This window comes from Plecotus auritus, assembly GCF_963455305.1.
Source record: "Plecotus auritus genome assembly, chromosome: 8".
NCBI classification, from domain to species: Eukaryota; Metazoa; Chordata; class Mammalia; order Chiroptera; family Vespertilionidae; genus Plecotus; species Plecotus auritus.
This window is the reverse complement of record NC_137782.1, coordinates 41,052,044-41,072,821: the sequence shown is the minus strand read 5'-3', so window position 1 is coordinate 41,072,821 and position 20,778 is coordinate 41,052,044. Positions and strand designations below refer to the sequence as shown.

General features: G+C 38.0%; 1 protein-coding gene across 1 annotated transcript in view; it reads left to right on the top strand.

The window, feature by feature from the left end:
* Positions 1–20,778, top strand: part of ABHD3 (abhydrolase domain containing 3, phospholipase) — a 35,409-nt gene that overhangs the window by 7,321 nt on the left and 7,310 nt on the right. Inside the window, exons 4-6 of the mRNA XM_080684816.1 lie at positions 6,425–6,470; positions 16,472–16,584; positions 20,535–20,708. Of these exons, the coding sequence (XP_080540942.1) occupies positions 6,425–6,470; positions 16,472–16,584; positions 20,535–20,708 (333 nt within the window). The remainder of the gene's footprint in view (positions 1–6,424; positions 6,471–16,471; positions 16,585–20,534; positions 20,709–20,778) is intronic.

Here is a 20,778-nt window from a genome sequence, read left to right as displayed (position 1 = left end):
GGTGAGATATGATTTAGACATTAGAGAGAACCTGGCTCCTGGCATATGGACAAATAACACATAAGGGTTTACTGTTGTTGTTAAACAATTGTTGTTTTTCTGTACCTGAAAACTAACAAAGTCACAAAACTTTTCTGTTAAGGTCTACTGGTTCACAATTTAAGTGGGTGAGGTGGAAACTCAGCTAAAGTTTGTTTAAAATAATTGTGAGCAAAGGCTTTATGAAGAAGTCAAAGGTAAATAGAACTGAACGGGCAAATGCTTGGCCTATCTGCACGTTTTCTATCTCCATTGGCAGAGTGCAGTGTGTACTCCCTGGATAAATGTGCCTTTGAAGGGAGAAGGGATTTGCTGAGCCAGACAGCCCCAGTCATTCTTCCAAATTTTATCAGTTAGATAAGTCCTCCATCTCCTGGGGAGCAAGTAAAGTGAGAAAGACTAGGAGTGTGTTTACAGAGAAGCCTTCTCATAGAAACCAGAGAAAAAACTAGAGAAAAAGTTGTTTCCTCTAATATGTTACACTCATTTAATTGATAAAGTAGTTGGAAATTTTATCCACTCATTCAATGTTTCTTTTTTTAAAAATTCAGTAACATGTGGCTCAGTGGTTGAGCATCGACCTATGAACCAGCAGGTCTCCATTCAATTCTGGTCAAGGCACATGCCCAGGTTGCAGGCTCGATCCCCAGTAGGGGGCGTGCAGGAGGCAGACAATTAATGATTCTCTCATCACTGATGTTTCTATCTCTCTTCCCTTCCTCTCTGAAGTCAATAAAAAATATATATTAAAAAATTCAGTAACACAGCTTGATGGATATAATTTTGTTTACCTGGATAATATCCTGTTTTCTTTTTAATCCTCACCTGAGGAAATGTTCATTGACTTGAGAGAGAGGAAAGCGGGGGAGAGAGAAACATTGCTGTGAGAAACATCAATCAGTTGCCTCATATACACACCCTGACTGGAGATGGAACCCCAACCTAGGTATGTGACCTTCTGCGAATCGAACCCACAACCTTTTGGTGTATGGGACGACACTCCAACCAACTGAGCAACCCGTCCAGGGCAATATCCTGTTTTCTTGATTTTTTTCCCCAAACATCTCTGAATTAATTTCTAGCACTACAACTGAAAACAGGGAGAAAACCAGTAACTCTGAGAACATCCAAATTATCATTTTGTTGGTTTTTTTTTTTTTACCTTTTTTATTGAGAGCCTTCCTTTACCATTTTACTCCACCCCCAAGTAATATTAAAAAGAGTGACCCATCATGCCCTGTGGTTCAGTGATTAGAGCGTTGGACTGCAAACTGAAGGGTCATGGGTTCAATCCCCCATCAAGGGCACATACCTGGGTTGTAGGTTTGATCCCTGGCCCCAGGTCAGGGCATGTGCAGGGAACAGGGCTGGGGCATGTGCAGGGAGCAACCAATCAACGTGTCTCTCTCACATGGATGTTTCTCTCTCTATCCCCCCCTCTCCCTCCCTTCCACTCTTAGTTATATCTGACACTAGTGATTTATTCTTCCCTCCATAAAATGTCTCACTTGGTTTTTCTGATATTCCAGAACACTGGCATTTGTGACACTGACAACTCAGTGCTAGGCGCTGCCAGTTATCTCCTAATATTTATTCTCCCTTTCTTCCCCAGTAACAGAATCCTCCAATTTCAGTTGGGTAGATAGCTGCCCAAAATAAAGACTTCTCTTTAAAGCCTCCCTTGATGCTAAGAAACAGCAGGACAAAGTGATATCAGTAAAAGTAGTGTGCACAGTTGCTAGAAAGCATCCTTAAAGGACGTTGGTGCATTCTCTGTTCTCCATTTTTCTCTTTCTTGGGTGCTGGCATGCAGATATGATACCTGGAGCTGAAGCAGCCATGGCTTATGAAGCAATGCAATATAGGCAACTTAGTTTCCTGACACTATAGGGCACCATACAAGCCCTGGTCTACCCTCTTGGACTTTTACATGAGAAATAAATTTGTATCTTGTTTAAGTCACTGTTATTTCGAGTTTTCTGTCATTTGTGGGCAATCCTGGTGCTTCCTAATACATTTCTTCTTACCACTGCATACTCTTTGTCACTTCAATTAGACTGTATGCTCTTTGGGAATATAGGTTCTGATAGTGTCCTTTACAGGACCAAAATACTTAATGACTGGCCTAGATTTCAATGAACGTTTTATTACATAATTCTTGGTGGGTCACAATTTTTAATATTACTCAACTGCTGAAAGTTAAGATGACCTTAGGAGACAAGAGCAAGAGTGGATCACACACTTGGCAACTTTAAAACATTCTTTTACTTTCCAGTTTGGAGTTTGGGCCTGCACAGTTTTTATTCAGGGGGAGTAGCACCAGTGGATACTCAGCTTTAGGTGACACTCGGCTGCCTTTCCTGCAGCTTTAGAAGTGCACTAGTGGGTCATCTGTAGACTCTTCCTGAAGGAGAAGGGGAAGGGGAGGCTGAACTAAGAGAGATGAGGTGGTGAAACAGAAGGATGAGTTCTGATGACTCCCTAATCTAAAAGCAGTATCTTGGATACAAAGTAATTTTAAATGAACATTAGAATGTTTTTATCTAAAAATATGTCTATCCTTTTTCTTGTTGTTAAAATAATTTGATTTTTAAAATTTGAGAATGAGTCAGTTAATGATTATTCATGAGACTGGCTAGATGAAATAATGCATATTAGAAAGCATTGAATGAAGGTATTTCTGGAAAACAGAAATAGTACCATTCTCTAGGGACTTAACATTATCTATCTAATTATTAGATATTCCACTATAAAATGATACCTCAATTAACAAATTTTCAGAGGCAAAGCTCTTTTAGAGAGCATTGTGTTACCACTTTTGTTGTAGTTATTCAACTGAAAATATGGTGCATTTCTTTTCAACCTAACTAGATTCTATTCTCCTTGAGGCCAGGAACCTTATATTTTTATTTCATTTTTCTCCTGTAAGCTCTAATTCCATCTTGAAATTAGTTCAGCAAAGCCCTGGACAAGTAGCTTAGTTGGTTAGAGCATCATCCTGATATGCCAAGGTTGCAGGTCTCTCTTTCTTCCTCTCATTCTGTCTCTCAAAACAGTTTTTTAAAATTAGTTCAATAAATATTCTGTTTAATAAATTTTGAATGAATGTGTCATTCCAATATTCATATTCATGTAAAGTGCTTAGAACATGATCTGGCACATAGTAAGCACTAACAAATATCTATTGCTATTATTATTACCTGAAATCAGTGTAGTGCTTTCTAAATGTTCATCTCCTTCCTTTGCTGATTTTTATTTCTTTTTTTTCAGTTTTATTTTTTATTAAATTTATTGGGGTGATATTGGTTAATAAGACCATATAGGTTTGAAGTATACATTTCTATGATACATGAACTGTATATTGTATTGTATTATTTGTACCCTGAGAATCAAAGACTTGTGGAATCTTAGAACTGGAAAATGTTTAAGGTCATCTGATAAAATCACTTTATTCTGGTAGATCACTGGGCTTGAGCAGATTCAATGCTATCTGGTCCATCTCACTATAATAGTGGTTCTCAAACAATGTAAAGAATTACTTGGTCCATAACGTCCATAGTGCTAAAGGTTGAGAAATCCTGTGCTGTAGGTATGTCTCTGCTTCTTATTTAACCTTCATTAAAGGAGACTCACCTGCTTCCCTGGTTGATGTGTTCCATTGTCACAGAAAATTCTCAATACCAGGTTTATTCTTTATTTGGTATGTCTTCTCTTTATTTATATTTGCCATGCTTTGAGAGGAAAATTTAAATAGTTAAAATATGCAGGAAAATTAAGTTTTGCAGAATGATTTTTCTCATGTACATACTCTTTAAAGTTGTTTGGGAGAAATTATAGAAATTATTTGGAGAGAGCTGTTACAAAGTTAACAAGAGGCTTATTGAATGCCTTAGCAATAGTAGTTGTTTCTGTTAAACAAAAAATTTTAACTTTAAAGAGACTGAGTGTGTGTGTGTGTGTGTGTGTGTGTGTGTGTGTGTGTTAAATAAAGTGTTTATTGGGCCACTGCTAGCAAAAGAAGAAGATGGGTCTTGGAGCATGGAGTCTAAACCACCTGCAGCATCACTAACTAGAAAAGACAAACATGTCCTTCATGGCTTTTTTATACATGAAGTAGGGGGAGAAAGATGTAAGCTATTCTAAAATAATTTACATTAGCTATAGGCAGAGGGATGGGAGACCAGTTCTGGGAGGGCCAGCAGTAAGTAAAGCTCCTGTGTAAGCAGGAAGCAGACTCCTGGGGTTCCACTGCACCTGGCTGCTCTATCTTTTAGATAGTCTCAGAAATAGCCGCCTGGAAGTTAGTTTAATAATTCCAACATACAGAAGAAAAAAGAAAAGAAGAAAAAAAAAACAAAAAAATAATGCCAGCATACATTGAAGAGTGTAAGTAGTCTTTTGTTGGTTTTTACCCTGCTATTGTTACCTGATGAACCCTTTTGTGTCTCTTTTTAATTTAGAACATCTCAGGTGTTTTTTTTTTTGGCATTTCACAACTACCTCTTTTAGCTTTATATGTAAAGTGTTCCCTGATGACTGACAGGGCAGAAACGGGGTTAAATGAAAGAAGAAGCTGGAGTGGGAGAAAGGAACAGAATGGCAGCCCCCATTCTGCCTTTCTCTGTAGCTGCTTTGCTCTTTCATTCTTTATCTCTCGGCCCCATTTCCAAGACTAGAGGTATATACAGTGATCACTGCTACTGAATGAACATTGTCAGGAACTAAGGCCTATGGAGAGGTCAGTACAATATCTCCTCTAGCAAGAGATACCAGAGCTGTGATCCGCTTTTAAAAGTTGCCTGAAAAAAAGTGAAAATATCCCAGTCTGCAGTTTGGAAGAAAATCCCAGGTGTATAGACTGCTTTTTCATGAGTTTGCAGATCATCTTTTTCTTTCCCCTCATAAGGTCTGTTCTCTTCTCTCAGTGGCAGTCACACGGTGATGTCTTGCCCCAAAAGCCATTTTTTATCCAGTGCTTCTTTTCTGAATGAGTAGGATCTTCAAGGCTCAAGGTCACAATGAACTTTAGCCCCAATTCCAGTGTAACTTAGGTGCTTATGCAAGTAAATACACGTTTCTAACTTAAATTTTATTTATGTCTAGTCTGTCTGGCCATATATTTAGCAAGAAAAGATTAAGGACTAACTGACATTATGCTAACTTTTCTGCATGTTTTTATAGTATATTTAAGGTCTTTCTTTGACTAGTCAATAAAATGTAATATTTCTAGCTTTTCCTCTAATTAGATTGCTGAGATTTTTAAACATTTCCTTTTTCAACTGAGCCTAGTAAAATTTCCTATATGACCTTTCAGATACAAGACAGAATTCCTTTGCAGAAACATATCCTGAATACCACATTAAACTCTTAACCCCCCTGAGAAGAGAGTCAGCGTTGTTGAATGTTCTGTAAGGCAGTCAGGTCATTGGTGCTTAGAACCCATGCAATGATCAGCATGGGTTCTAAGGAAGGGAATTAGAACCTTAAACATCCTTGATTGATTGGATAAGTAAACAGTAAAAAACAAAATGAATTTTAATGGACATGAATATAGATTAAATCAGAGAAACCTGTGCAGACACAAGTCAGGATTTGTTTCAGGATGGCACAAAATACATATCTGGGGTCATGATTGACTGAAAATTTAATGAGAGTTCAATATTTTAAATGCAGATGAGTATTTAAAGCTAACCTGGCACTGCAACTACCATTGTTACTAGTAGCTGTCGTTGTGTACTTAGCGTGAGCCAACAACTGCTCTAAACCCTTTACGTGTGACCACTGACCCAGAAGAGGCAAACAGGTTTATAGAAAACACAGTCTTTCCTCCCCTAAATCGACTGCACACCCCGTGGGGGCCCATCCTACCAGCTCGGGTGCCAGGCTCCTTTCAGCTGCACCTGTGGTCATGTTTTGGCCTCAGGTAAAATTCCAGTATCAGTGTTTGCTGAGCCTTGAGAGAACAAGAGCTTTTTTTGAGGCTAGGAATAAATATTTATTAATGTTACAAATAGAACAGGTAGAGGCCTTTTTAAAATTTGAACCAAAAACAATTAAATTTTACTTGTATTTAGAATTGTTTTAATAATATTTATTGGAAATGTATGCATATGAATAGGAAGAAGTTGTAAAAATTCTGCTTTTGGTAGGAAAATGTAACATCATTTCAATATACAGTTTTCTGATTTGAACCCATGTATTGAATTTAGAGAACTGGAAATGTATTTTTGTGCACTTAGATGAAATTGTCAAGCATGCTCATGTCTTTGGAAGAGATTTTTTAAAAGCTTTTTGTGCTCTAAAACAGTGCTAGTAAGATGATTTTGATGATGTATTGTGAGCAAGAATCATGTGTAAAAATAACAAAATTGTTTTCTGCTTTTAGATGTGTGGTTTTTAACAACAGAGGAATGGCGGGGGAGAATCTCTTGGTAAGTAAATTTAAACTAATAACAGCTTAATTTTTAAAAGAATCATTTCTAGTTTTATAATGAAAAGCATAACTCATAAACAATACAAGTTCATTGTGGAAAATACAGATAAGCAAAAAGAAAATGAAATTTGCAAGATCCATAATTATACAACCAAGGGAATCCCCTTGGTCTATATTCATTCAGATCTTAGATTTAAATGGCAAATATGTAATATATTTCTGTTTTTATAAAAATTAACGTTTTATTTTATCACGTTTGTACTTACTGTATTTTAACATCAATAGATATATATCTACATCATTTTTAATGCAAAAACATGTTTTCTTTAAAAATTAACTAGTACAGCCCTAGCTGGTTTGGCTCAGTGGATAGAACGTCGGCCTGTGGACCAAAGGGTCCTGGGTTCGATTTCAGCCAAGAGCACGTACCCGTTGCAGGCTCCTCCCCGACCTGGGCCCTGGCTGGGGCTCCTGCAGGAGGCAACCAATCCATGTGTTTCTCTCACATCGATATTTCTCTCTCTTTCCTTCTCTCTTCCACTCAATGTAAAAATCAATGGAAAAATATCCTTAGGTGAGGATTAAAAAAAACAAAACAGCCGAATCCGGTTTGGCTCAGTGGATAGAGCGTCGGCCTGCGGACTCAGGGGTCCCGGGTTCGATTCTGGTCGAGGGCATGTACCGTGGTTGCGGGCACATCCCCGGTGGGGGGTGCGCAGGAGGCAGCTGATCGATGTTTCTCTCTCATCGATGTTTCTAGCTCTCTGTCCCTCTCCCTTCCTCTCTGTAAAGTATCAATAAAATATATTTTAAAAAAAAATTTAACTAGTATTTAACAAATTAACCAGCACAGTGATATTTTTTCCCCTTAAGAATTCTACTTTTTCATGAAACAGATTGACCATGTTATATGCCTATATGCCCATCAAAGTTTACATAAAGATTATTTTAAATCAACTTTTTTCCTAACCCCTAAAGTTTTTTTTTTATGATGATACAAGTTCTTTCATCTCCTAGAAAATCATCACTCTATTTGATGTTAAGCCTCTGAGTTGGATTGAGAAATATTATACTCACTGAAATTTTCTGAAAGCTTTTCAGCTATTAGTTCCTCACCACTTCAACAGGTCAAAGACAATTCTATCAGGATTGAAAGAAACATTATTTTTTTAAAAATATATTTTATTGATATTTTACAGTGAGGAAGGGAGAGGGATAGAGAGCTAGAAACATCGATGAGAGAGAAACATCGATCAGCTGCCTCCTGCACACCTCCCACTGGGGATGTGCACGCAACCAAGGTACATGCCCTTGACCGGAATCGAACCCGGGACCCTTCAGTCTGCTGGCCGATGCTCTATCCACTGAGCCAAACCGGTTTTGGCAAGAAACATTATTTTGAGTCATTGATAGAGCATGTTGTTATGCCTATAAATTAGTCATGCTGAAGGTAAAAAATTACAATCATGTCATTACTGCCAGTACTTTATGAGAACACAGGGAAAGAAGAGCTCTTTTTCTTTGTTTTAAAGTGACCCGGGCCTTGGAGGGAATCAAGATCAATATGATTTTAAAAGCTAAAGTTATAAAGTGTTTGTGATCTTTAAAGTGCCTCATAATAGTTTGATTTCCTTATTTATCCAGCCTTTTAGGAATCTTGTAGACAGATGGTGGATACTCTAAAGGGGAAGATTTGAATTTGTCACTGTGGCCCTGGACTAAACAAGTTGTTGTTTGTTTGTTTGTTTGTTTGTTTGTTTTTAAGAGTGCAGTACTATTTATTTAATCCTCACCTGAGGACAGGTTCATTGATTTTCAGAGAAAGGGGTAGGGGGGGAGAGAGACAGAGACAGAGACTGATGTGAGAGAGAGAGATCCATAGGTTGCCTCCCCTACACTCTCCCACCAGGGATTGAACCTACAACCTAGGTAGGTGCTCCTGACTGGAATCCATCCCTCGACCTTCTGGTGTATGGGATGATGTTCCAGCCAACTGAGTCACACCAGCCAGGGCACAAATTGTTTTTGAGCAGCTTTTGATTTGCTGTGTGCCTTTCTTTCTTTTCTTTTCTTTTTAATGCTTGTGAGGAGTGAGGATATTTTTCCACTGATTTCTAGAGAGAGAATGGGAGGGATTGGGAAGGGGAGAGAGAGAGAGAGAAGAGTGAAACATCGATGTGAGAAAGGCACATCAATGTGAGAGAGGCACATCAATTGGTTGCCTCCCGCACTCGCCTCAACTGGGACCCAGGATGGAACCTGCAACGTAGGCATGTGTCCTTGACTGGGAATTGAACCTGAGACCCTCCGGTGCACAGGCTGTCGCTCCCAGGGGTGGGCAAACTTTTTGACTCGAGGGCCACAATGGGTTCTTAAACTGGACCAGAGGGCCGGAACAAAAGCATGGATGGAGTGTTTGTGAACTAATATAAATTCACAGTAAAGGAGCGGAGGGGAGAGCAAGAGAACCCTCCGCTCTTTCGGCTCTGCGGGCCGGATAGAACAGCCGAACGGGCCGTAGTTTGCCCACGGCTGTGAGTCTAGCCACTGAGCACAATGGCCAGAGCTGTGTGTCTTTCTGGGTGTTTCAAGGATACAAAGATGGGAAGACATGATCTGAGGCTCTCAAGGAAATCATGTGCTACAAAGTAAATTCCATTAGGTCCCATAAAGTGAGGGACAAAGATCTGTTCATTCAGCAGAGCCGTGTTATATGCCTATTAAATCAGGCACTGTAGGATGAGGAGTGTACATATTATTAGACACAACCCTAAGCCATAATAGCTTTAACTTAAGTTACAAGAGTGTCAGACACATAAAAATATGCACAGTACAGTGCTAAGTGCAACTGTGAGAAGATCTATTAAGGTTATGGATCATAAAGGGATGGAGTAACTAACTGCCTGGGGGAGGTGAGAGAACACTGTAGTGGAGGTAAATTTGAGTTGGATCTTGAAGGCTATGGTATTGAGCCAGGAGAGGGGAAAGAGAGGCCTTCTCAGCACAAAGAGCAAGGTATGAAAGAGCATGGCCTACATACACCCACTCGTCATGGCTCAGTGGTTGAGCGTCAACCAGGAGGTCACAGTTCGATTCCCAGTCAGGGCACATGCCCGGGTTGTGGGCTTGATCCCCAGTAGGAGGAATGCAAAGGCAGTCAATCGATGATTCTCTCTCATCATTGATGTTTCTATCTCGCTCTCCCTCTCCCTTCCTCTCTGAAATCAATAAAAATATATTTGGGCCCTAGCTGGTTTGGCTCAGTGGATAGAGCATCAGCCTGCGGACCAATAAGTCCCGGGTTCGATTCTGATCAAGGATATGTACTTTGGTTGCAGGCTTCTCCCTGGCTCGGGTCCTGGTTGGGACTGCAGGAGGCAACCAATCGATGTGTTTCTCTCACATCGATATTTCTCTCTGTCTTTCCCTCTCCCTTCCACTCTCTCTAAAAATCAATGGAAAAATATCCTCGGGTGAGGATTTTAAAAATCAATCAATAAATAATAAATTAATTTAAAAAAACACTAAAATTAACCTTTAAATATATATATACGTTTCTATCTATCTCTCCCTTTCCCTTCCTCTCTGAAATCAATAAAAACTATTTTGGGAAAAAAATACTTGTGGAAGGATAATGATGATGATAATTTTGTCTAATGTTTATGGAGGACTTAGGATATATCAGTTATGTTTTTTCATGCTTAATAATCAGAAATAGAAACAACTCAATGATTTAGGTAAGTATAGTCACCATCATCCTCATTTTCCAGAGGAAGAAAATGAGATATAAATATGTTAAGAACTTGCCCTAGCCAAGGAATTCAGAGCCAGGATTCAGACCCAGGTAGTCTGACTATGTGCTTATGTTCTTGACCATTATGCTATACTCCCTTCTCATTACTCAGGAAGTGATGGGAATTCTTCTAGGACCAAATTTTGAAGTCTCATGTGTAGTATCCTCAGGAACATAGTATTGAACAATAAACATTAAAAAAACACACACATGTTTTTTAGCCCTGGCAGGTTTTTCAGTGGTTAGAGCACTGACCTTCACACCAAAGACCAGTGGGTTTAATTCCCAGTCAAGGGCACGTGCCTGAGTTTCAGGTTCAATCCCCAACCCCAAGCTTCTCTGTTTCTCTGTTTCTCTCTCTCCCTCCCTACTACTCTCTCTAAAAATCAATGGACTATTTTAATAAAACTCTTCTGTAGGACAGAGGAGCATAATTGCAGAGTGGAAAGAACATTAGTATTGCTATGAGACTAGGTATGAGTTAACTGCCACTTCACCAGCTGTGTGACTGAATGAGTCAGTTAACCTCTCAGCCTCAGATGCCACATCTGTAAAATGCCTACCTGGGAGGGTAGCTGTAAGGATTAAACACAAAGTGTGTGGCACATACTAACTGTTCAGTATTACCTCAAAATCACCAAAAAGTCCCAGGCTGTGGACTGAATTATGTTGGAATTATATTAATGTGACCCAGGTTATATTCTCTGATGTTACACTATGATTTTTCCAGTTCTAATATTTCTATCACATTTTATCATTAAATACAAATTCTGAACATTTTGAATAAATATTAAAAAGCAGTTAAAAAAATCAATGGAAAAAATATCCTTGGGTGAGGATGGATGGATAGATAGATAGATAGATAGATAGATAAAACAATGTTTTTGCTTTATTGAGGTATAATTGACATATGAAATAATTTGATCATGGTCATGTCTTAGAAAGAGAACTTAGGGCAGTGTGTAAAAAAGAGATGGAGGGGTAGGGGTCTGGAGGCTGGGAGGCCAGTAAAATAAAATCAGTTACTATAGACCTACCCAGAGTTTGAAAGCAGAGGTAGGAGGTAGGAAGAAGAGAGAACAAAAATGAGGGATACTAATGTGATAGAAAGATTATGTGGGAGTCAGGGTTAACATATCTAGCTTGGTGAACTGGTAAAAGGCACGGATATTTGCTGAAATAGGACATTTAGGAAGATTTAGGAGGTTTAGATATAATAAAAATAAATTTCGTTTTAGATGTTTGTGGTGCTTTTACATCATTCTAGGTGGAAATTTCTAGTAAACAGTTGGATATACTAGCCCGGCACTCAGGAGAGATGCATAAGCTACAGAAAGAAACAGATTGTCAGTGTGCAAGCAGAAGTGGAACTCAGAGTGACTGGGATTGCTTGGGGACATTTGTAGAGCCAAGGGGAGAGGTCGGATAGCATCTTAGAACAAAATAAATAGGAAGGAGGAAGCTTCAAAAACCTACCCTCAGCATTTAATGTTAATTGGAAATTTACTTTGAAAGAATACAGCAACCCAGTAACTTTTAGCCATAAACATTCATTGGATTTTTTAAAGAATAATTTATTGATTTTTAGAGAGAGAGGAAGGGAGAGGGAGACAGAAACATCAATGTGAGAGCCCAACATCAATCGGCTGCCTCCTGCACGCCCCCTACCGGGGATCAAGCTGAAACCCAGGAATATGCCCTTGATCAGGAATTGAACCTGCAACCTCCTGGAGCAAGGGACGAAGCCCAACCAACTGAGTCACACCGGCCAGGGCAATTGGATTTTTTTAAAAATCTCCATGAACACTTTGTGTGGGGTTTTTTAAAAATATATTTTATTGATTTTTTACAGAGAGGAAGGGAGAGGAATAGAGAGTTAGAAACATCGATGAGAGAGAAACATCAGTTAGTTGCCTCCTGCACACCTCCCACTGGGGATGTGCCCACAACCAAGGTACATGCCCTTGACCGGAATTGAACCTGGGACCTTTTAGTCCGCAGGCTGACGCTCTATCCACTGAGCCAAACCGGTTTTAGCTCTCTGTGAACACTTTGAGTTCTTACAAAGTGGTAGTATATAGATAAACTTTTTTTTTTTTTTTTAAGAATTCACTGAGTTCTAAGTGAGGGGATAAGAGTAGCTTTGGTTCTTATACAGTGCACTAGGTTGAGTTCTGATTAACTAGTTCCCCCAGCAAAAATCTGTATCAAAAAGGCTAATGTGATCTAATTTAAGAAAGAATAAGAATGTAAAATGACTAGAATTTAATTATAATTATATCCTTTTATAAAAACTGCTTTAAAAAAAGAAATTTAAGCCCTAACTGGTTTGGCTCAGTGGATAGAGCATTGGCCTGCGGACTCAAGGGTCCCAGGTTCAATTCCGGTCAAAGGCATGTACCTTGGTTGCGGGCACATACCCAGTGGGGAGTGTGCAGGAGGCAGCTGATCGATATTTCTCTCTCATCAATGTTTCTAACTCTCTATCCCTCTCCCTTCCTCTCTGTAAAAAATCAATAAAATATATTAAAAAAAAGAAATTTAAGAGAATTAATTATAATTTAATATATACTTCTTGTACCCTAATGCATCACATTGTTGATTTTTAGAACTAGCTTTGATAGTTAGGTCCCTTGGTAACCCTTCTTCCTTCTGCCTTAGAATTATGAACAATTACTGTTTCAGACTAGAGGAACCCTGTGTTTATTTATACCTTACCTTGTTCCAGAAAGGATTCAATGTAGCTCAGACTCAGAGTAAGACCTTAGCTTAGGCATAAAAAAGAACAAAAGATGAATCAGCAAAGATCAAACAGGAAGGAACACTAACTGAAATGAACCCAAAAGAGCTAGAAAAGGTGAAATAGAATTTAGAGTAAGCATTTCTCCTAGGAGTGGAAGAAATGCAAAAGTAAAAGGTTTGCTGAAATATGTTGGTGATATACTTAGAATTTATAGGGATTACTATGGCTTCTGCAAAGCAGTAATGCAGAAATTTTCCACCACCATATTGTCCTCATTTCCAATTAGTCATTGCAGCGTTGAGGGAAAGCCAGAGCCTTGCTCATGAGGAAATGAGAAGCCTGCGCTTTGGTCCCCGGGGGCTGTTAGCTGTAGGAGACAGGTAGTTCCCGTCTCAGTAGACTGATCCTCAGGTATTCCTGCAGGACTCTTGGAGTCCTTGGAGTAGTTGGTACCTTTTCTTGCTCTCTGCAGGTTGGTTTTCAAGGTTAGGAATCCAGAAAGTTGCCCACAGACACCCTAATGTTAATGATTATTTTGTGAACTGTCATATTTCCCACTTACTTTAGGAATGATAATTTACAAAGGATTCAGCCACTAAGATTTTCTGATCCTAATAATTTTTCATAGACCATTTTTCTTGTACGCTAACTCTGTGTGTGGTCGTGTGTACGTGTATGTGCATGTGTACATACATGTGCACACATACTTCACTTAAAATTTGCATAACAAGAGTACATTTTGTTGACTTGTTCATAAATAATTAGGAAATTTTAAAGCTATACAGTGTTTTATTTCTGCTGACGTAGTGTTCTTTCCTTAACCATGCCCCAAACTTGCAGTATTTCACACTCTCTGCATTTCTTCATCTTTCCTTAGCCTCTAAGTCAAGCATGTCAGACTCAAAGGCTAACACGGGCCAAATAAACAAGGTTTAAGTTTATGTGGACTGCAAAAAAACAAAAGCTTCAATTTTCATAGAAACATAGGTTTATTTCGATAGAGACATGCTGATATACAGGGCTGAAATAAATGAGTAATCGTTAACATAAAATAATAGAACATTTTAATAAAAATTAATAGTTTTTCTTGAACATTAACTTACCAGACACTGAATAACTGTACAAATTCATAAGCGTAACACAAATCTATTTTTCTTATTCTCTGAAAGCGAAATATTTCCTGTTGTGCACACCAAACAAGTTAGTCCACGACTAATGATGTGGCAATTGGCTGCTAAAATATTCGCTGCTAGTATTAGTGGAGAGAAATGGTGCGCCTGCGCGTAAGCCTCATAAGGGAAATGAATGCAACACAATTATAGTAATCATTAGCGAACATTGTAGTTCGTTATTAATAATTATGTATAACAGGATATTGTAAAAATTAAGTTATGAAATTTTTATTAAAACATTTCTTATATACCGTTATATTGGCTGGGTCACAAAAATACTCGTGAGCCGTGAGTTTGACATGCTTGCTCTAAGTACTCATCTGAGCTACTCACTCCATCATCTCCTCCTTCCTTTTCACACATCCTTCTCTACTCCTCCTTTCTTTTCTTCCTTCCCATCTCACTGCCCAGGCCCAGGAAATCTCTATAGATTACAGATTGACCCATCTTGTTTATTGGGTTGCCAGATACTGCTAATAGAATCTTCAGAGCAAGAACATGTTCTCTAACACCACCTTCTATCATTAATTTTTTTAAATGAGCTTGATATTTCAACTTACCTAGACTGTTTGTCAACTAGAAAATGAGAGGGTTTTTTTTTTTAAATAAATGTCTTTAGGGTTCTTGATATCTCAGATTCTACTTAGAAATCTAATACTCAGATTAAGGAATATAGGTGTGTGTGTGTGTGTGTGTGAAGCTATATGAGAACTTTGGTTGACATTTATGCATTGTTTGTCTATGTAAATCTGATTTCCTATTTCATTGTGAATTTAGGCAGAAAAGGTATCATCTAAAATAAAATTGTTCTTATGTAAAAATTAAAAATAATTTTAATTTTTAACTATGCAGTGTGAAAAGACTCACATGTAATAAAAATGCCAAGCAAAGATGATTTTTTTTCACCTGAATATTTGTGACAAATTCTGCAGTCACTGTGAATGAGCATGGTAGTAGATATTGTCCTATTTAGATTTTACAGTGAATTTGTGTCACGCAAATGCATTTAATTACAGAGTATTTTTTAAATTATCTCAGCTTAGTCAGCTGTTCAGGTGTTACAGGATTTATTTAACCTTTCTAAAGTCAGTTTCCTATTTATAAAATAAATGTGATAATAGGATCGCCCTCATAGTTTTGCCGTTATAAATGCTGTCAGGTTAACATTTATCTTTTGGAAAATTCCATATTTGAAGATCTCAAAAAGATGACAGTAGGCAGTAGGTAGTGTCTTAATCTTGGGTTTAATCAGGAGGATCATTGAAAATTGTAATTTTCTTAGACTACTCATTAGTGATTGAATAATGGATGACATACCTTCATATTGTGATCATGGTTTATTGTAATCATGGTTTATTGGAATACTATAATCAGGGTGGTGCAGATAGCTGGTTTCAGTATTTTTCTTAGAGTAATGTTACCAGATTCCTCTCCTTGTTATTAAATTTTATTTTACATAAACTTTATTCATACACACATTTGCACATATTCTACAGACAGGATTGCCCTTTCCTCACACATCTCAAACAATGCATCTGTGAAGCTTTTCAACTGGAAACAGAGCCTTCACTGATGAAGTTCACATGAAAACCATTTGTTTAAATACATTATGTATGGAAGCATAATCAGCTTTACATAGTTTACCATTTTAAGTGTCTGTTTCATTGAGGTGCAGCTGGGGCTTTTATTGTAAAATCAAATGTTTAATTAATAGATCAGACTGGATATTGCTTTATCTAGAGGAAGGCAGTACCAGAAAACCACACTCCTTCGTTGGTAGACAGCACTCAGGATAGAGAAAACAGTTTTCCCGTTAGAAATGAGCCACAAATTTAATTTTTTATGGCATTATTGGAAAGCCCTTTTTGTTTGTTTGTTTTTAAATAAAGAATTACTTTGTCAGGCATAAGGGTTTTTTTCTTATAAGAAGGTGTAATCCTCCACTTTTTCTTCATAAATTTACTGTTCTTGTTTAGTCAGAGACACATCTGAGTAGGGAACTGTGTTTCTGTTTCATTTAAGGTATTTAATTTAAGGTCTTGCCCATTTCTATCATGCCTTTCTTGCTGGTCAAAGTCTTTTTGTTAGTGCCAACGTGAATAGCATTGACTTTAAATAACATATGTGTATTGCAAGATAAGGACGTTATAAATTTTTATTACTCATAATATGTGCAAACAAAGGTTATTTCCCCATGTTTATGACTTCCTGCTCTTTTTCACATTTCTGCATTATACAAATCGTGAACCTCACAATTTTAAATGCTGTACTTTACCTGTCACTGCTTACAGACGCCAAGGACTTACTGTTGCGCTAACACTGAAGATTTGGAGACAGTTATTCACCACGTACACAGTCTGTACCCCTCTGCTCCTTTCCTGGCAGCAGGGGTTTCAATGGGAGGGTAAGGTTTTTCCTTTCTAAAATGTCTGAGAGAAGTGGTCTTACCAACTGCCTCTTCCAGAGAGGACCATTAGCTACATAGACATTTTAAAGTAAATGTTTTATTAATGTTATCCTGTTTTACCATATGATGGAATGAATGAAGGAATTCGTTCAGGTGAATTTTAGTATTTTCCTTGATTACTGGTCTCTGCAGTGAAAAGGATACAAGTACTTACTTGGGGTACTGGGGTCTTGTGAGCATGAAGGCTCGTCAGGTTCCCTGATGTACTCCTGGCTGGCCCTGCAACTGTGTGCTTCTGAACCACTCAGGAAGCTGAACTTGTAGCATGACTTTTAGCACTCCAGTCATAGCAATAAACCCTTACTGCTCCTCCAGCTGAAGAGGCCTTCAAAGACTTTCCTCAGGTGTGGTTTTGTTTGTTTGGTTTGGTTTGGTTGTTGGGCAAATGACCTACTCTGGAATGCTCTCCTAGAAACTGTGAAGCTTTGTTGTTAACTCCCTATTCCAGCTGATTTTTAAACCATATGAATATTATTATAATTTGTACTGCTTGCAATTACTTTGGGGCTCTCTTTTTGGAACTTTTAGGCTATGTATTATAGGTAGGTTCATTTCTACTAGTAATGTTTATATTTTTTGTTCTAGTGATACTGGACTTAATAAAATCCAAAATTTTTATTATCTGGCATTTTAGATTTCCTAAACCATTGCCCAAAGCTATTCTTTAAAACCAAGAAACACATGAGATATAAAATGTCTTAATTTTATAATTGACTTATCCGTCATTTCAATTTACAGATTGTCTTAAGAGCATATTTATTTGAAAATGAAAGGCTTTTACAAATGATAGACTCTGAAAAATAGGCTTTACCCACCTTTTTAGACCCTGATAAACATAAATTAAGAGGAAAAGAGTACGTTTCTTACATTAGCATGGGAGGTCTGACTTGACCTACTAAAGGAAGAAATCTGAATCAATGCAGAAAACCCAGCAGAATCTCTGAATTGTGCTTAATAGGCAGTTTTTCACTTTTGTTTCTTTTGCCCCAAAATGTGAACCTAAAAGGACAAGGTGCCAGCTGAACTTTTTTCCCTTAATCTTATAAATTCTTGACTTTTTTAAGGCCAGACCTTACATAAACAGGCCCAGATTCTCTATTCAGAAGCTCCTGGGAAATGCCTATTCATGTCACATTGAAACCTCAGAGCCTGAAGGCAGAACTTGACCATTAGCCTTTGCAGCTGGTTGAATATTAATGTCTTGTAAATTGTTCGAAGGAAGCACCCTTTCTAGTTGCCTAGCACTATGACACATTCGCAAGTCAGTTTACCATTTGGGGATGTGTTTAACAGCGCGACACTTTTTTTTCTTCTTTTGGAGTGTAACAGACAAAAGCTGACCAAGATCCTTATGCCCCCAAGCCTGTGATGCCTGGAGTCAAGTAGGGGCTTTGAACCAGAACTGAGTCTAACTAAGGAACCCAGGCTGCCTAGACCCCTTCAGATTCCAGTCTCCCAATGAATTGGTAAACTAGCTTTAAGAAATGTATAGAGGAGTAAAAAAGAAAAGAAATGTATAGAAACTTACAAATATATATAAAAGTAAAGAGAATATATAATGATCCCTCATATATATTAATCACACAGCTTCAACAATTATCAACTCAAGGATAAACTCAAGGATACTCCCCATCCCTCCCAACTCTGATTATTCTACAATAAATTCTACATCATTTAAAAATATTTCAGTAAGAATCTCTAAAAGTAGTCTCTTTAAAAAACAAACAGTACTGTTTTCATGCATAAACAAAACTAACAGTAATTCCTAAATGTTATCAAATATTTAGTCAGTGTCACCATTTCTCCAATTGTCAGTTTGTTTGTTGGTTGGCTGATTTTTACAATTTGAGTCAGGAGGCAGATGAAGTTCAAACATTTGGATTGATATGCCTTTTAAGCTCTTAATCCATTCTCTCTCTCTCTCTCTCTCTCTCTCTCTCTCTCTCTCTCTCTCTTGTCTCTTGTCTCTCTCGTGTGTGTGTGTGTGTGTGTGTGTGTGTGTGTGTGTGTGTGTGTGTGTGTGTGAAAAATGAAGTCCTTTTTCTGTCAGAGTAAAGCAGCACTTTTTGGGGTAACATCTTGACATAATTTTGCTCTTGGGCAATAACCAAAACGTACTCTAGCCACCTACTTGAATATATCTACTACTGGTCCTACTTCCTGATGGCTTCCCTTCCACCCCTTCCAATCTGCCCATTATACCAGCCTCCCAGAAATCTATGACCTTCAGCCAAAGAATAGGGCCACCAAAACTAGGATCAGAGAATGAACCCTTTGCAGGAGAGTAAGCATTAATCCTTGAAATGACTTGGTGAACCACAGCACTGTATACAGAGTCGTTACAAAGAGTCCTTTTCCAAAATGAAATCTCCATTTCTGATCTGAAACCTCATCACATTCACTCTGCAAGCCATTTGGATTGGAAAAATGAAAAGAATTTTTTACACATTCCTCCAATTTCAGAACGTAGGCAATTGGAGAAATAAAGAACAGAAAGTACTATAATGAGAAGCAGAATTTAGGTATCATCCTTTTTCTTAGATGGCATTGTTAAACTAAGATTTCTGACATTGGTATTAGTACACTCCATTTTTGTCCCTTTAACCACAATAGAACTAGGGTAGAATCAGGAAAATTGATAGAATAAAAAGAAAGGAGGAAAATATGTGATAGGAGATAAAGATAAATAACAGGAAGGAGAAAACTAGTTACTTTAGGGGCCAGTTGCTCTGCCACGACTCAGAAAGTCTAACTCTAGATTAGGGAGCCCTTAAGAGATTGGCTCTCTGGTACAAGGATGTGCAGGCAACCAGAATGGCGGCCCAGACCAATTCTTCAGAATCCCTGGGAGACACAAATATCTGTAATAGTTTTAAAAACTCCCCAGGTGATTCCAACGTGCAGCCACATTTGAAAGCCTCTCCTGCGCCCTTTCCTCTAAACCCATGGTTGGCAAACTGCGGCTCGCGAGCCACATGCGGCTCTTTGGCCTCTTGAGTGTGGTTCTTCCGCAAAATACCACAGCCTGGGCGAGTCTATTTTGAAGAAGTGGTGTTAGAAGAAGTTTAAGTTTAAAAAATTTGGCTCTCAAAAGAAATTTCAATCGTTGTACTGTTGATATTTGGCTCTGTTGACTCATGAGTTTTGCCGACCACTGCTCTATACCAAGGGTTGAAAAACCACAGCCTGCAGGCCAGATCTGGCCAGCTGTCTGTGTTTGTATAGTCCAAAAGCTAAGAATGGTTATTTTTCTTTTAAATGGTTGGGAAAAAAGTCAAACAAGAATAATATTTCGTGACATGTGAAAATTATATGAAATTCAAATTTCAGTGTCCATATAAAATGCTTTATTGGAACATGTTCATGTTCGTTTATTTATGTATTGTCTACAGCTGCTTTCAAACTACAATCACAGAGTTAAGTTATTGCAACAGCGATTATAGGCCCCCCCCCAAACCCAAAACATTTATTATGTAGCCCTTTATAGAAAAAGTTTGCCTGAAATACCCTGACATACTAAATTAAACATTCAACTGGAGGCTGGGGCATAGAGATTTGCAAAATTTTAATAAATCCCCAATATCATTTTGAAATAAACAAAGGAAAACACTTTTACAATGGAATTCTGTCATGTTTTATTTCATAGAAGGATGCACATATAAGCAATAACTCTGCTTTTTTCCACTCACCATACAGTCAACTGCAAGGTAAACGAGTATATGAATGTAAGGAAAGAATGAATTTACTCTACTTGCATGCTTTTCCAAGATAAAGTATTTAAACACTGGTTTATCTTTTTCTTCTTCAGTTTATAAAGTCCACAGTTAGATATGGAATGTCTTGAGAGATAACAAATTCATCACTGAGTTTCCTGTTTCTCATTTTAGAATGCTGCTTTTAAATTACCTGGGCAAAATTGGGACAAAAACTCCTTTGAAGGCAGCTGCAACCTTTTCAGTTGGTTGGAATACTTTTGCTTGTTCTGAGTCATTGGAGAAACCACTGAACTGGCTGCTTTTTAATTATTATTTGACAACTTGCCTCCAGTCTTCAGTTAACAAGTGAGTCATCTTTAAAATCTGCTATCTCCAAAATTTTTGGATTACATACCCCAACAATAAAAAGTTTTAA